We start from the raw sequence: 18,593 nt of genomic DNA, 5'->3' as shown, positions 1-18,593 counted from the left end.
TTAAACTAGTTTGTTGCTGACATTAAGAAATTTTGAACAATTTAAAATGTATTAACAGTTACTCCAGTAGCACTACAAATACCTTTACTCAGCTATTTTCATCTACAAAGTATCAGAATTAAGCAACCATCAAAATGATCACACAGTTTTCCATATGCTCTGTTTGAATATCTGCTTCAATTTTTCTGGGAAATCCCCCCCCAAACTAAAACCACCAAACCCAAATATCAAACATCCTACAAAGTTTGCTACATGACATGACATGACAGCTGTCCCCAAAAACATTTGTACAAAAAGGTTGTCTTTGAAGAATAAACACTCAATTGTCTTCTGCATCAAAATGCATTTTTAGAGGTACCATATATAATGCAAAAGGAAAGAATGCAGTCACAGCAATAACAAGAAATATTTTGATAGACAACATGCATAGCTGCTCAAAACACTACAACTGAAGTCTAAAATAAATGTTTAGTGACTGCTTCACTGTCTGTTAAAAAACAAGTTTTAGAAGCCTAACAAAAATGCTGTCAGAACAAACATAAGTTCATGTAAGTATGCTGTTACTACAATAGAGAGGTCCATTAGTGGAATTTTAAAGTGTTGAGTGCGGCACAAAAAAGTACTAGTTTACCCCATTTCTCCTCTTGAATATCTACTTACATTTTTCTTACGATACTCAACCTGGTACATCCAAAAATTCTCCATCTCAATTTTGGTGTTGTTCGACTCTAACTAACATGCAACCCCCTCCACCTGAGAAACCTTCCTTGCTATTATACAGAGGGATTTAGTAACAGAACTTGTGACAGAAGAGGATTGTGTTGCATCCAACCTATCCAGGTCAACTCAGCTGGCTACCAATTAGCTCATGAAGACAAACATGATTGAATTGACACTGAAACATTTTCAAATACAACTACCTGCTCTTGCTTTATAAAAAGTGTTGTTTTACCTGCTTTTAGCAGCAGCTTATCTGAAAAGAGTATAAACTAGGGGGTCATATCATCACATACAAGGCTGGGACAGAGGGGGTGAAATCAACAAATACTTCAGTAAGATTCACTTAAACACAAGGCCATTATTTATATATGACACTAATGTCCACCTACAGGCTTCTTGGCAGAGGAATAGCAAATACAGTCTTGTACATCAGTTCTGAGTAGACAACTGGATAAAGCAAGGCTTTTAAATTTATTTGATTTTATTTATAAAAAGTCTTCTGAGAGGTACCCATACCCATTAGGCAAAGGCGGAAAGAACTATGAAATATTCAGGTCCAACATGCGAGTACAGTCAGTCAGATGCACAATTTCACAAGCATCGCCCAGTACAGCACAACTATGGCAGTAAATCTCTTAGCACAGCTATGCTGTGGCAGAATACCTACTGTGATTTGAAAAGTTCAAATTCTATTCACTAAAACGGAGACCATCAACATATATTCATAGCTTTTAGATGGCATAAAGTACCCATAAAGAATGGAGCTGAAAGCTAAATTTCCTTCCAATCAAACTAATCATCATTATTGGGTGTCTCTGAATTTGCTTCAACTATAGTGTCAAAAATGTGAGGGTTTGAAAAAATAAAACAAACTCAGAACTATTGTACATGTACATATATGCATACTGTGGCACAATCTATGCAATTTAATTTATAACTGTGACATAAGGATGAAACTTAAGTTTCTATTGCAGTTGTGGTGTAATTGTGGTGTAACTGCCTCTGCACTTCCCATCGCTTCTCAGTGCACTTCCCATCAGTTTGCTGGGTGGTCCAGTTTGTGCACAGATAATACAATGAGTTGACTTATGACAAGGTAAAGGACTGAGCTACTCACTTCAGAACAATGCGTTTGACTAATTGCTACAGGACCACTCCGTACAGGAATTTCAGGTAGCCTCAGAGATTCCCCCAGCAGGCTCCTCCTGTGCATATGACAAGTGAGAAGCACAATTTATCGCTTCAGGGTGCTACCTACCATCCTGGGTAGGAACTCTGGCTGACCCAACAGCTTCCTCATGCAGTTTCTGCTGCAAAAATGATCAAACAGTACATGGATAAGATACTTGCAGGTGGTCAACAGGAACTCTTCCTGCAGATGCAGATAAGGTCATATTTAACAGTGTTATGTATACAGTTAGCATAGGACGTGTTTAGTCTGTAGCTTAAGGTAAACTACAGCAATGGATCACATGTGCTAGAGTGGTCATGTGGGATCACAGACCAGTTGTATGTAAGACCTGAGAACAGATGCAGTTTGGGGAATCTCCCCTGATCCAGCTGATGATGCCCTGCGCTGCCACTTACCACTATTTGGATAATGATTGACAATCCCACTTAAGAGATCTGACTGTTCACACATCACACTATTCAAAAGCTCTGAATAAACTAGCTTTTTTTAAAAAACAAACACACTGTCCACGAGTGTCTGCACAACACCAAGTTGCAATTTTTCAGTAATATTCATTGAAATTACAAAAATAGAGATTTTGACCTAAGCAATAACTGTAACTCTGTCGAAGTCTTTGACAAAAATCCCCACTTGTTACTGTTATGTTACAAAGTCTCAAATACAAAATAAAAGTATACCTAAGAACACACAGAAGTTTAGATCTGACACAAAAAAGTCCGAGTGAGCAAACCATAAACGTAACTGAGGCTGTTAGGGCAAGATGGCCCTTTATTTTGCCCATTTCAAAGAGTCTCTTGGTCACATGAGCCAGTAGCAGTAACCATGCAGTACCACAGTCACACTTCGTGAGCTGGTAACTTCTCTTTGAATAAAATCTTAGCCTGTACAGACTCTGACTGTCCGTCAGATCACACACACATGCTGTGTGGGTAGGGTCTGTCCAGCAGCATGCATACTGGATAGAAGGTTGCCAGCACAGCAGGGCTCCTGGAAGCTGGTTCAGTGCTGGCTCCTTCTCTCTTGCAAGTATGGATTTCCTCAGCTGTACTTTCACTTGAACTTGTACTTCGATTGCAGCTTAATTTATCAGTCTGAAAAAATTAGTACAGATCCCTCCTGTGTTTTCAAAAGACTTTAACTAGCACTGTTCTAGTTTTCAACAGCACTGAAAAAGTACTTGAAATTGCTGTCATCTTTCAATAATTAAAAAACATAACAAAGCAAAAAAATATTCAAGGGGTTATGTATCCAGTGCTCATGGTAATTTAAAAACCTGTAACTCATCTGGAGAGTATCTGTCTTCAAGCAGACTAATTGATAAATTTAAGGTTTCTTCTGTGTGATTGATGAATCAGCATAAAGTTTTCCGCCCTGGATATTTTTTTTAAATTATTTTTGGTTTGGGGCTTTTGGGACATTTTTATTCTGTATAATTTTAAGACTTGCATAGGTGATGGAAAGATTACCTGTATTCTGTGTGCTCAACCAACAGTTTTAAAAGGTCTGCTCAGAAAAAGAAAACAATATCCTATCAAAACAAACTCATCTTTATTTCATTTATTTTCTTTCTCTTTTTTCCCCCTTAGTTCATCTATTACTAAAACCTGCTTAATTATTTAAAACAGACTTCTCTATTGCCTTGTTAATAATACATTACTCCTGCTGTGGAAAAAGTGAAGCAAACCCATCTCCATGAAAACACTTCTGGAGTTATCGGAATTGAGAAAATCCTGCAACTGAGAACTCAAAGGTTGAAATAAAATGTATGTAACGAAAAAGAACAGAGAAGCAAAACAATGCAGCTCAGTTCTGTTTTACCTGAAAGGTTTGTCTTCAGCTCTGAATTTCTGCTTCACAGATCCAAACCATCCATGTATGTGGTTTTACATTATATTAGCATTTATTCTAACATTGCAGCACCTCAAGTGTCTGGAGAGGAACAGAGACTGTGAACACTGGTGAGAGGGCTTTGTAAAACCAAAGTCTTGGCACACAGCAACAAACTGTGACCTGCAGGTCAACAAAACTTGGCCTTCAGGTCTATAACCTCATGGAAAAGTGAATGGATCTCACAAGAAGGTCATGGTGTTTTGTTCTGAAATGGAGAATTTCTCCCTCCAAACCACTGTTTTCTCCTGATTATGGCGGAGGTGAAGCAGGCAGCCTGCTTCTCTTCTCTGGACATGGTAAGACAGACATGCTCTTTAAATCTACTTGAGCTTTTGTGCCTTTGAGTGCTTTTCTCAGCAGGTCTCTGTACTTCCACAACTAAGCAAGCCACTATTCTCAAAGCTCTATAACATTTTAAACATGCTTTTTTAGACCTTATGTACAGTTTAAACACCAGAATATTTAATTGTAGTGTGAGATATCTACTACACAAACCTATTCCCTCTTCCACTTGCACATGTGTTTATCCCCAAGTCCAGATCCATGCACTGCAGATGTCTTCTATTTAGACCTTTAAATACCACTATTTCTGTGCCTGGCTAGGCACATTCATGGAATGTGAACACACTTCTGGTGGAGCACATTTCTGGTGGAGAATCTGACAGAGAAGAATGATGGGCAAGAGCCTCCTAAATGGGATATGGGTCTTCCCTTCCAGTGAGATAACTGTGTGCATCTAGAACATCCCCTTTTCCTAAAGGGCATCCTCCTCCACCACTCTCAGACACGTGCACACCATAAGCTCTTTGCTGGTCTCCAGCTATGAACATTATTCAGTATGATGTGAACAGATTCTCTCCTGTTTCATGCTCAGAAAACACAACCTAACTGCAATTCCACAGTCTTTTCCTTTGTGGGTCAGTTTCCTGATGTCACATTTCTTGCAGCTGTGCAGCTCTAACTGCTATTGTATTTGAACGAGATATCCTCATAAGGGCATATCCAAGTGATGGTCTGGTTTGGTTTAAAAAGTTTTCTGATAAACAGGTTTTGGAAATATATGTCAATTGTTTATATCTCATACGTGTAGCAAACTTAAAAAAAAAATCTTACTGCATTTATTCAAAGGACAGTGAGAGAATTTTTCAGCTTTTATCAAATACACAAGTACACCACCTTCTCCACAAACTAGATGTCCAGACCATCTCTTATTCAAATGAAAGCATGCATCACTAGATCAGGGTACACAAGGCACACAACAGCAAATACTCTCCATTGTTAAATATTAAGTAGGTACTTCAGTACACTATTTATTTTTTCATATAAGTCTGCTACCTGTCTCCTACATCACAGGACTACCAGAGTTTATTACAGTAGAATTGTCCATGGGCTGTGAGCAATTTTCTTTTCATACACCTACCAAACATTTCTTTGGAGGAGAAATACATAACGATGACTGAAATTCTGGGTAAACTGTGAATAAACCTGAAAATAGGGCATCTTAAAAACAAACATATACAGTGATCAGTAGCTTTCTTACCATCAGTCATTGCATGTCTTTCCTAACAGTCCCAGACTATACCCAGCCACATGCTAGCTGAACACCTCTGGATTGTTAGCTTCTCAAAATAGTCTCTGGACACTTCCAACTGATATTCTACCAAATGTTCTGCTGTGAATGTATCATCCAAATGCTCAGCACTGAGGAGTAACAGTCACTTTCTTGTGAAAAAAGGCGAAGGAGATTGTCATATTTAATGAGTCTCAACTGGAAATCATTCTTCTGACTCCCTGGCTTCATGGCTCTCTCATGGATAGCTCCTAGCTGAATAAAAAGTGACTGCTGTTTGGATCTGAAGAAGTCTTACCAGTTTCAATATGATATGATGAACAACACAAAATGATTACAAATATTTTCAAGTAAGTTCAATCTGTAAAAGCAAACTGGTTTTGTTATAAAACAATGTGGGGACAATTTTCAAAGTAGACTGCAAAATAGCTGAAGGTAATAAAAGCACACAATTTGCATCACTTATCTGTAGCTTCTTGAGACTTCTGGGGGAAGAAAATTATGTCTGCCTAAAGATAAAACACTCTATTTATGTAATTCCTTCTTATTTCCAGGCCAATGTTACAAATTAGACTGAATAACATCTCTGGCATATACTGGTTACACTGAAAAGCTCCTGTCTGAGATCCTAGTTCTTTCCCAAGGGAAAGAGAAGAAAAATCTACATTTAGATGAATGGGCTTCAACCGTATTTTTATTACAATTGATCACTCATGGTCACTTAGTCAACACAACCTAATTTTTCCCGGTTTATGGCTAAGCAATTCTAGGAATGCTTTGTTAAAGAAAGCAGGCTGTTCATGAGTTGGTATCTGAATTAAAGAATCGAGTAAAGCAAATACATACCTCATCTTCAGTGAAAAACAGAATTCCTATACAGTCCCAAGTCCCTTCTTCTACAGCATCTATTCCCCTCAATCTGCTGCAGATCTTCTAAACTATTTGCTTAATTTCCTTCCTCTTTCCAAGAACACAGACTGTCTGCACATCTACATCCCTCATTTATCTTTGCACTGAACTATACTATTATTATACATCACTGTTTTGATTACAGCCAGCACTGAAAATCTCAGTCAGGTTCTTATCTGACAGGCTATGAAAAATATTGAATGAGAAATTAATTTTTGATGCAAACCAGAAACCCCTGTGAACTTCAATACCTAACTACAGACTGACAGAAACATCTTTTTTGTTTACTATATGACATACCAGGCTGAGTCCTACCAGCATACCTTAGAAAAGTTAAATTCTTCAAGGTGCGGCAAGATTTTGGAGAGCAGCTGGAGCACCTTCAGGAAGGACTCAGTGCTCTCAGGATCCTCAACCTAATGTTCCTGAGACCATCATGGTACTGGGTGTTACAATCAGACCATCGTGAAGCAACAGGAAGTTCTTTGATCCTCTCAAAGACAGCACTTAGAAACACAGACAAAATGGTGAACAAAATGTACTACAAAAGAGTAATGTGATCTATTTGAAAAAGAGGAGAGAAATAATTAGAGCTTTTGGAAATCTTTAAAGAAGTTAAGTTAAAAATAATTGTTCTCCTATATAGAATAATCTGGGAAGACTGCTTTAGCCATCCATGGGACTGCTAATCCACTCTGTAACAGACATTATTTTTTAAATATTTGTAGAATGTTTTGAAATACAGGTTTTTTTTAAAAAAAGTTTCAGTAAAATTATGAAGAAACAAAAAACCAACCCAAACATACTCATCACTGTGATTCAAGAGTTTTCAAGGAAAAATAAAATCTGGAAGCTATATGTCTCAATCAGCTTGCAGGTTTTTGCAGCAACTCAAACACCATGCTCCAAAAATCTCTCCCCATTTGTAGTATATTAGCCTTCATCATTTTGAAGGCAGATAAAAAAATCAGAAGCCTGTCATAGATCTACATGACATGATCTTTTTTCACCATCTGAAATCCCTTTGCAGAGGCTGAGGTGTTTTGGATAGTTCTGATGCATTCCTAGAACATTACAGTAATTCAGTTTAAAATACCAAACAACACACAGAAAGTTCTATTTTTGGTGTTCTCCCAAAAAAACAAAGGTCACAAAAAACATTCCACAGCAAAAAGACGATGGAGCAGATGTTTGCAGTATAGTTATCCTTGTAATAATAGCATGGGTCCATATGATAGACTATTTTTGGCCAGTAAATTTAGTCTACCAGTTCTTTTCATATCGGGCATAAATTTAATGCAGTTAACAGTTGTTTGTGAGTTTGTTTTATTAGAAATGCAGAAAACCCATAAAACCCATAAAACTTCAAGTGAAGATTATCATACAGGCAGCTGGAACCACAAACTGGGAACTGATTCTGATACAAGTTAAGCCTCATGCCAGAAGTACAGAATTTCAGAAATGCTGATGCTGTAAATCTGAATGATGGCCTTTGATACTTAGGTGATGGAAAGTAAATACACTTTACAGTAATAATATACTGAGGTTCATAACACACTTCTAGAGCCTGCAAGTGGACAAAAAACTTGCAAATTTTATGGAATATGAATCTGATCTATGATACCATCATAAAGAATATTAACAGATTTCTGATGGAACTGTTATGATCGTTATGTGACAGAAAATGAAACTTAGAAACCCAGAATTAACAGAAACACACAAAGATAGATAACACAAGATGAAGTGTTCCGTAGCTATTCTAAAATATTCCATGGCAGTAAAAAATGTAACAGCATTTGTTTCAGAAAAAACAAGAGCTTCATGTGACAAATTCTCGTACAGTATAACTGGGGTGAGCAGCGCTTCATAAAGAAAAATTTGGCCCACTGATAACACACGTACTTACCTCTTACATGCTTTCTAGAGTACAAATTTAAAACACACAAAGCACTACATACTTTACTGAAGGATGACTCACAGAACAAGAAAAAAGTGCACCCTCCTTCACTGTCATGTATGTAATAATTAAAGGAAGGAGACAAAACCTGAGAGCTGAAAATTTTATATACTCACATCTCCATCTAGTGGCCTCTGGTCGTCAGAGTCCCTGGTTGGACTGATGTCCTGCCTCATCACCCAGATCGGCTCCTTAGGTTCATCAGGGGTATAAGGAGAACGGATGGTTCTTGTCTTCACTTCCTCAATAGCCTCTTTAATATCCTTGATGGCCAGTGAAATTGCATCTCTCTTTTCCTTGCTGTATCTCTGTACAGATTCTCCTGAGCTGGATGTAACTCGAGCACCAGCTGGGAGCTGGCCATTACTTTCATGTCCACCACCAGCAAGAGCATGACCATGCTCCAAACTCTGCTCCGCCTCTGGCATGTCTTCAGCTGCCTTGTCTAAGCTCTGGGAGCTCATGCTCTGCTTCACCTCTGCTACAATCTGATCAATGTCCTCCTCTTGTTCATAACTATCCATTCTTGGGTAGGGTGCAAACTCTGCCTCCTTCTCAGGGCTGTCAGACTCTCCATCAGATCGTTCATCATAATGGTGAAGGCGGGCACCGAGTGCCTCCTTGCGGTAATTGTCGGCTTCCTCTCTTTCCCGCTCATACTGTTGGATCCCCTCCCTAACATCGAGGTCTGGTGTATCTCCTATCTCCTCATACACATGCTCTTGCAGTCCATAGTCAGCGTAAGGCTCAGCATACTGTTCATCCTCTCCTCGGTGGAAGAGCCGATGTGTATAGACATAACCCGAATAGGCTGCGTTCATGGCTTCCTCGTGTTCGATGGAATGGAAATGTAAGTGATTGGGCAATGTTCGATTATGAATGGCCTCACCATGCTCAGCCTCAGCATTCTCTGTGTACTCCTCAGACTCAGGCCTGTACTGCACCGCATATGCGCTCTCATCCTCATTTTCCTGAATTCTCTCTGTGTCATAACTGTCCTCCACTGTGGCTATCACATCCCCTTCTGCAGTATCTGTGTGATTGTGGAAACCACTCTCAGTGCTGGCTGACCGAGCTAACATCCCTTCCTCCTCCTGCCCAGACAGGACCCCTTGGCTGCTGTTTGTATGCCTTGGGTAGCGAGTTGCATACCGCTGTTCCTCTTCCACCTCTGAGTGCTCCAGGTCAGCCTCCACTGACTCATTCACTGCTCCATTTGCTGGCTCTTCACTTACCTCCCCCTCAGGTGGTCCAACCAAATGGTTCATGGCAAGTTCTGGTGGGTAGGTCACTTATTCTACTGACATTTTGTCTATCACAGCTGGAAAGAAATAAAAAAAACCTCTGACGTTACTCTTAAAAAAACAGTGGAGTCAATAAGCAGAAGCAACAAAGGTACCCTTCCTTCCCCAGTGGACAAACGTTTGACTTCATCAGCTCTGAAGTCAGACGACAGCCAGCACAACAGTATTATCTCCCATGCAAATGACCTCCAACAGCAGCAACCAACAACGATCCCCTTGGGGATTGTCATTCTCATTTCTACAACAATTTCTTTGTGGAAGAACCATTTCCAAGCAACTCTTTGGAGATGCTTCTGTGGACTGCTGTGGCATTTCAACGATGTTGGCAGGTACATGTTAGAAAAGCTAACTTTTGCCAGGGTAGAGATATGACAGAAATATTCCACCTTTGCTCCACCCCTCTCTCTACAGCTCACCAACTCGGTGCAAAGGAAGGATGCCGTAATGTAAAATGACAGATTTAGTCTCATCTGCAATTGCTCACAAACATGACAGCTATGCATACTACACTTCTTCAGTATGGTATCTTCAGCTGAGCTAGCCACCCTATGCACTTATAAAAAAAAAATTAGAAATAAAACTGCACTCTCCGGGTGTCCAAAGCACCTGTTCCTTCTCCCTACAGAAGCACATGACAGCTAGATCCAACATAGTTACCTTTGTGGAATGTATCTATAATCACTTAGGATGGCTTCTGCACCAAACATCTTTCCTAAAACATGGAAAAGACATTACTAATATTCATAACCATGACCACCATTGAGACTAGTGAAGCATCTTAGCCTTGCTGACTTTCTCAAAAGATGATACAATTACTAGAGAGATCTGCCAACAGTAATAAATATGCAGGCCACAGAAATGGCAAAAGTCCGTAAGAATAGAGCACAGCTTCTACAAGTTTCATAGAGCAAACAGGCCTATCTAGCTCAGAAGGTTTCATTTTTATGTAACAGCTTCAGCTATTTTGAACCTTGCTCTATGGTTTTAAAATGTAGTATCATAAAAAGGACATTTTACACCCTTTTAGGTCCCCAAATCAAGCCACATATCCATAAGTAAAAGACAGTTCTCGCCTGTTACTTATTAATAAGTTCTAAAAGAAAAGGTACCTGTTGGAAGACTTCTAACTTTAAGGATCTATAAAAGAATGCGTCAATTACCAATTAGAAAAATTAACATGAATGTAAAGTAGAATTTGAACAAGATCAATGGAACTGAGGCAAGGAGGCTCAGCTGACACTTTGCTGACTAAATGAGCTCTGTGCTAAAGTGCGGTTGGAATAACTTCCTGTGACAAGAAAGCAACAGTAATTTCAGTTGCCCACTATTAGAAAAGCTGACAGGCAGACAAGGCTAGGTGGGAGTTACTTGCGCTATACTTCCATGGGAAATCTAGTGGGTGCAGCTTCCAGCTCAGCGAACGCTCCTTGTCTTTGTCATACCTAATGTTCTAGCCTTTAAAACTTAGGAGTCCTTGGAAAAAAAAAAAAAAAAAAAAGGAAACAAAATACATCTTGGTCCTTGTTCCAGACAGATCTTTTCATTTTCAGAAAAAGTTCATACATAGCTTTTGCAAACTGTTTAACCTCTTTTCTTGTGGTTTCATCCCAGATGGCAATTAAGCATCACACAGCCACTCAGTCTTCCTAGAGGCTGGTGCATGACAGGGGATGTGATATACCCACTCAGTTGCCTTTCCCACCCCCATCACAAGGGAGAAAAATGTATAGTATATCATACAGTATATAAAAAATACACTTGTACAATAATAGCTAATAAATCACATTAACTGAACAGATAAAGATGTTTTACACAAACTAACCCTCTTTCAAAATAACTATGAAAAAACTGTTTTTTCCAGCTAAAGAAGGTATGTTAGTAAGAAGCCTTCAGTGACAAGGTACAGTCTTTTCCAGTTAAGACTTCCAAGAAATCAGGAAAAAGTGGGCAGAATACAGGTGTGTATGCAGGTGTGTGCCAGAACTAACAAACTAAACACTCTCCACAGCATATGATATATTATTTAAGTAAACAAGAACAATAATATCAGAGAGCCTTCCATTTTAAGCCCATAAAAAGAAGGGTGAAGATGCCAAGGCATAACAGTCCTTTGAAAAGTCCATCCCAAGCAGGATTTCCTGCTTCCATTGAAGTAATTTATAAAATTTCCATTGCTTTGCACATAGACATTAGGCTAAAATAGAGGACTGTTTAAAAATTCAACCTTAAATCTGTTGCATTCAGAGTAGCCCCTGACTCGCACCCACAGGAAAAAGGGCACTACTAGTTGAAAGAAAATTAAGTTATACATAAACACAAGATGATGACCAACTTTCTTAAATCTTTATCACATGTATCTTGACACATCTTTAACTGAATTATGTTGTTAGAAAAGAAGACAAAATTCAACTGTATGAAAACTACCTATACCTCAAGTCAAATAAGGTACCAAATGCCACAATATTTGTGACAAATAAGTTCTGGTAGTATCTGAAAAAATGCAATCGTGTTTCAGAATTCTCAATACAGGCTTGCAACATAATGCATCCTATGGACAAACAGCATCACTGACATGTCTAGCTGTGAGAAACAAGTTACGGAGATTACAAACCATACAAAATATTGCTAAAACCCACCTGAGAGCCCAAACATCTTCCTTTTGGAAACTGAAAGTTTTGAAAGCTGAGTTTCTAAAGGTCCACTTGTAAAACTGACCTCATTTCAAGAATGATCTCAGGTTAATTTCAAATATTGATATCCTGAAATTTTCAAGGTTGTGTCTTTTGAGGGGTAAGAAGGAAACTTAAAGCTTTTTGCTGAAAAAATGTCCTCTTCTGTTTGCCCTTACTCCAATAATTTCAATTTCAGTTTTTAATTTTGTAAACAATAAAATATTATTTTCAAATGTATTTTGAAATTTTCAAAAAAAGAGACATTTTAATTGTTAAAAGATAAGTTTACTTACAAAACTGTAGATCTGAATAAATGCCCTTAGGTCACCTAAGCCCAAATAACCTTCAATGAAAGGTAAGCTTCTAAATCCACTACATTTATTTGACTATTTAACAATCAGTCTTTAGGACAGTAATTTAAAGAACCACCTATTAAGGTTGGGGGTTAGAAGCACTAAAACCCTTTTCATACATGGTAGCTGGAAGACTACTAAAACACACATTTTTTTAATTCTTAGTAGCATCTCCCTCAAGCAAATACAAGGTCTGCCTGATTTTTCTCACCAGGCCTTCAAACAGCACTTTATTTCCAGCAAGCAAACAAAAATCAATAACCTACATAAAATGCCATAGGCAGAAGAGAATATAAGCAAGAGAGGTCATCTGACCTTGGAAATAAAGACACAGCACCCATCTGAAAGATATTATACTCTCACATTAATTACCCAGAACAGCAGCTGTGCTCCAGTAATCAAACATATATCGGAAAGTGCTCTGTAAGCACTCTTAGCTTTGCAGTCAGGACTTGATGGATGAATCTGTCTCCAAAACAGAGAAATCAGAGGTTGTATTACTACTGCAACTAGCTCTTTGCTGAAGGTTAAACTACCTTCCTGCCTGTAAAGAAGAAAAATTAAACTTCTGCACATATTTCTCAAGCAACATAAAGAAAAAGTTTCAAGTTTAAGGATTTTCCTGTGCTACTTTTTATTAAAAAATGAAGTATTTAAAACACTACCAAAGGGCATACTATCACCTTGGAGCAAGACCACAACACCCATGCCCCAGTGCCACTCAGGAAAAGACATGCAATAAGAAAAGGTTAAAATGTGAGTGTTCAGATTTGTTGTTTCCCAAGTCCAGTTGTATAATTGTTTGCTTTCTTATGCATGGAGGCCGAAATGAAGCTTTTTAAAAAAAATCATTATTATTCCAAATATGCCTTTTAGTGTTTACTTTGTAAGAGCACTATGCATCATATTTCCACAGTCTAACCCTGACTTTTTGGAATAAAAGATCACACTCTTTGATAGGTATGCATACTACTGTTACTGTCTTAGAACAAAGCTGTGTGCCAGCTACACCTACACACACACACACATGCTGGGTTTTGTCACATATAGGATAACAGGATAACTCAGTTAGGAAGGGACCATAGGAGGTCTCCACTACAAGCCCTGCCCAAAGCACAGCCAGGTCGGAGCTCAGATCAGGCTACTCAGGGCCTTACCCAGTTGGGGCTTGATAACCTCCAAGGCTGGAGATGGCACAACCCGTCTGGGCCTCAGTGCCACTGCTGGGCAGTCCTTCTGAGGAAAATGTTTATTCCTTATAGTCAGTTCGAATTTCCCCTGTTTCAGCACGTGCCAGCTGTCTCTAATCCACTCTCCTGTCACACACTACTGTGAAGACCACAACTGCATCTCCTCCATTCCCTGGGCTGTTGTTGGGATGACCTGGAAGCTATTGATCCTCCCAGCTGAACCAGCCCTGGTCCTTGCAGACTCTCCTCACAGGGCAAAGGCTCCAGCCCCACCATCTCTGTGGCCTCCCCTCACTTTCCACCAGTTTGTCAGTGTCATTCCTGTATTGGGGATGCAAAGCAGAGGCAGTACTCAGGTGGGGTCTGAAAGGCACTGAGCAGAGGGGACAGTCCCTGTCCTCCCCTTGCTCTCAGGGCTGTGTACTATTCACACCGCTCCAGGCACTGCTGTCCCTTTTTTTGCTGCCTGGGCCGTGCCCCAGAGCTGGTCCTTGGCCCCACCAGCCCCAGCTTGTATCACTGCGAGGGGTATTTACCTACATACTTTTTTTTTAATTATTATTTGCATTTATGGGAAGTATAACTGTTTCCTCTTATTTTGTAGAACTTTTGCAAGAGAAAAGTTGGTATACTAGTTAACCATGTAAGCAAAACCAGTTTTGTCTTCCCTTAAAAATTTCAGACATATTTAACAATGTCTTCCATAAAAAAAATAGCTATTCTTCAAACATATTTACCCATAACTCCAAATCACACTGGAAGCAGAGAGACCTCTGACTGAATTTGCAAAGGCATCCCATCCCAAGTGCAAGCTGTCTTGGCACATTCTCTGAGGAATTTCACAAAGCACCTATGTTTTGCCAGACTCCAGCAATACACCAATGTTTCACTGGTACAGATACAGTTATCCCGATGTTGTGGTTTAAACCTGAGGGGCAGCCAAACACCACAAAGCTGCTTGCTGCTGTTGCTGCTCGCTGATACAGAATCCGAAACACAGCACTATTCTAGCTACTAAGAACAAAAATTAACTCTGTCCCAGCCGAAACCAGGACACTCAACAAGACATACGAACACAAGCTACTTTTCAAAAGACCAGCATAGTCTTTTAGCAAACATATGTCTCTGAGACACATCTTCAAGATACTTTTTTTTAAGAACCCCTACTGATACCAAAAACTTAGTATACAAACAACAAGCCCCTTTGTATAACTGTATAAACTTTGAAGGTAAGGGAGTCTGCATGCCAAACAGACAAGGTAAGTGTCAAGAAGCAAACCAAACCATAACAGGCCCCTTTGTATAAACTTTGAAGATAAGTGAGGCTGCGTGCCAAAGAGTGATCCAAACCTGGAGTTACCATATATGGGTAAACTCAGCCAGGGTCTTTACCTCAAAATGACCACCAGAGACCCTTCCCCAATTTCAGCAGGCTTGCCCAATGTATTAACATATGCACTAGATTTCCTGGAAATAGGCAAGTATTTCTCAGAAATTACATGAATATTTATTTCTTTTAATGTATATAACGACTGTGCCTTTGTCTTTCAGTGTGCGTGTTAGGAGGAACCATCCCCCATGCACCCGGCACCCCACAAAGTAATGCCTGCTTTCTAATGCTAAACTGAGTGTTAGAAAGTTCTTCATTTACCAAGTTTTGATAACACTATGGTATAAAATAGCTGAGAATTTAACAGCATATGCAGTGCCCCCTTAGTGAGAATTCCCCACCTCTCCTATGTTAGATGACTCTCTCTTTTCTGAACTGGGAAACCTGGCTGCTTCTGCTGCCACGTGCTATATAAGCTCATGCAAAACACCTTTAAACAAAAAAAGTTGTGAAAGGTATGTTTCTTGCCAGTCAGTGAAAGCAGCACCTGGAAAGTGACACTAACACCCCACCACGTGCACACTCATACACACAATGGTTTATACTGATGAAGCTGAACAACTACGAACCCTCATAATATTGCAACTGTCAAGTAGAAAAGCTGCATGCACAATATTGATCTGCACACAGTATTTTCTACAAGTGCTTGTGGAACCCTTGTATCGCTGTAATATTTTAAACAAGTTAAACACATTAGTTTCGACATTACAATCTGCCTTTAATATCTTCTGCAAAGTCTTTTATTCCAATTTTGTTCATAATAACCTTGGAAGCTTCCATTTCTGAGACCCAGTTCTGCTTCTGAACTCAGCAGGAGCAAATTTTAAAACACAAACTACTTCGTGTTCAACTGAAAAGCCTTTTGTTTTCTAGTAAATTTTGTAAATTTCAAAAGGGGCTAGCTTCTACCAGTATCACTCCTTTCTGACCATAACTAGCCTAAAAGAGTACACAAATTCCTAACAAAAAATAAGGAAATACTGCTATTAAAAAAGAGTTGGCCCAAGCTTATAACATCATCTCAGCCATGGCACCTAAAAGAAGTCCCATGTCTAACAAGAGCTACAACTAGCCAAAGATCAAGCGCTGTGGCACAAGACTCTAGCTTAACATTCACATTTCCCCACAACTGAAAGCACACAAGGAGTCAAATTTTGGGCACAACAGAGGAAAAAAAAGCAAACCTATGAATTTATGACTAAAGAACCACTGAGCTACTAGAACAGGACCATCACAGGATTTAAGTCAGCAGCAGAAAAATAAACAAAACCTATGTCTTGGGAAGACATAATTACATCTATTGTTTAGATATGAGTAGCTACAAACTTCCCCATATATAACTCAATTAAACATTATGTTATTAACACCAGAGATCCATATGGAACAATAATGAAGAGAGTATACAAGCCACACTGCAAAGGAAGTGAATTGGATTAAGTTGCAGTGTGTACCTGACTAACTTAAAGCCAAATCATGCATCAAATTCCAGCTTTGTGCTGTTTCTAAATCTACTTTGGCTCTCACCAAGGTATAAAATTCTGTGGTGGAAAGGGTGAACATGTGTCAGCAGTAGACTTCCTAAACCACATCATCTCAGACTAACTCTGTGATTACAGGGAATTAATTTGAATTTCTGCTTCCAATTTCAAAATTGTTTATATCAGCCCCCAAATATCTCTTTAAATTGAATTGACATCATAACTAAAGAAACCTGAACAAGTCACACAATTCTCCTGTGGAGTCTGGAAGTATCATCACTCACCAGGTAATAGAGTACTAGGACCATACCATGTTCTTGCTCAACAGTATTTTTAACTCTTCATTTTAAAATTCTATGTACCTACTTTTGTTCTTGAACTTTTTGTTTTGATAACACAACTTCACCCTTGCTTCAAGTCTTCAGAAGCACTTTTCCATTTCATCTACTGCAGCCCATAAACTAGTGAAACTACAAAGGGCCAGTTTAAAAAAATTGCAATATATCTGATAAATCTTTTCATAAGATCTGAAAAGTACTTTAGGAATAAAATGATAAATTATTGTATTTACAGATTTAACAGCTTATCAAAACCAGAAATTACTTACTGCCTATACAAATCACCTCTACCTGTTTTTAATATGGGCTTAAAACAGATAAGAAGCAGTATTTTGCAAGTATTCAATTAATGAGAATTTTTTTTAGAAAAGTAATAATCAGCTTTAGGCATGCAAATTATTAAACTGAGCATCTGGGGGAAAAAAAAAATCAGTTTCCAGTTCCATTGAACCTGAGCACACTGAACAGCTGATGACCAGTATGCAGTCAACAATGAAGCCAACATAATAGACACAGGATAAAAAAAACCCAGCTCCTTCACTTCCTTCCCATGGCTCTCCTTCCACCAGGCCCATGCATGCCCCCATGAAAAGAGAGGGGAGCTGAGAGAAATCTGTACCTGACATAAAAGAACCCCAAACTTCTGTTAATAGTAAACAGATCTAGAATTACCAGAGTTAATGAGCTCTCAAAAACCACTCTTCTCCCTTTACAATTACCATCTTATTCAAAACTAAAATTTAAACTTGAACAAGAAACACCATTCACTAATCTCCAGTGCAGACAGGCCAAATCTCATAATGCTTTAGGGCACTGGAGAAAGAGAGTGCTCTGATCAGAAAAGGAACAGACCTTTCCCATCACCTTTTAACACTGAAGTCCTGCCTACACAAGAAACAGAGGCAATGGACTCCAGGAATATCTGAAGCCATCCATCTGCTGCCAGACAAAGATTAACTGATATTATGGCCTAAACAGAGGAGAGGAACCAAAAGCAATAGAGAAAAATCTTGACAAGGATCCACAGGCAACCTCTGTCATAAAGTATAAAAATTAGACACACTAGACAGAAGACGCTTAAAAAAAAAATCACAAATCCCAGATTGTAATTGATTGAGGGAATAAATCTGACTGGTCTCAACAACCAGAAAGATTAAGTGTTGTAAGTAAAAGTCCTGTAACAGCTAAGCTGTGTAAATTTGGGGTTCTCTTCCACCTTACTGTGATTCTCTGACAGTTACTGCTGGTTTTATTCCTGGGTGTATTATGGATTGCATCTTTAATTAGCAGCCAGATAATCTAAGATTTTGACCACTGGAATTGTTATTCTAGTATTTAAATCATGTTTAATAATAAAATCAATTTCCAAAGGAGAAAGAGAAACTGAAACAGTATATAAGCAGTTTCAAAATACAACAACATTTAAGATCAATATTACAATGTCAGACTAGCTGCAGTCTCTGTTATAGGTACAATTTTTAAAAATGAATCTTTACTAAATCTGTACAGTACTTGACTGTGAGTGCCCTGAGGCAGCTTGTAGAGCAGGGCTGAGTCTCTGCCACTGGACAAGGCACTTTTGATCCCTGCAAGCAATTGACCAGTGCCAGAGAAAGGGGAGGGAAGGAAC

General features: G+C 38.9%; 1 protein-coding gene across 5 annotated transcripts in view; it reads right to left on the bottom strand.

Annotated features, from left to right (window-relative positions):
* Nucleotides 1-18,593, bottom strand: part of APBA1 (amyloid beta precursor protein binding family A member 1) — a 98,562-nt gene that overhangs the window by 31,919 nt on the left and 48,050 nt on the right. For all 5 annotated transcript variants that reach the window (XM_074855677.1, XM_074855681.1, XM_074855679.1 and 2 more), the window contains one exon: nucleotides 8,355-9,559. In XM_074855677.1, coding sequence (XP_074711778.1) covers nucleotides 8,355-9,506 — 1,152 coding nt within the window. In that variant the 5' untranslated portion in view covers nucleotides 9,507-9,559. The remainder of the gene's footprint in view (nucleotides 1-8,354; nucleotides 9,560-18,593) is intronic.

The sequence above is a fragment of the Strix uralensis genome, chromosome Z, assembly GCF_047716275.1.
Source record: "Strix uralensis isolate ZFMK-TIS-50842 chromosome Z, bStrUra1, whole genome shotgun sequence".
Classification (NCBI taxonomy): Eukaryota; Metazoa; Chordata; class Aves; order Strigiformes; family Strigidae; genus Strix; species Strix uralensis.
Note: the sequence above shows the minus strand (reverse complement) of the source record. Positions and strands in the feature narration are given on the sequence as shown.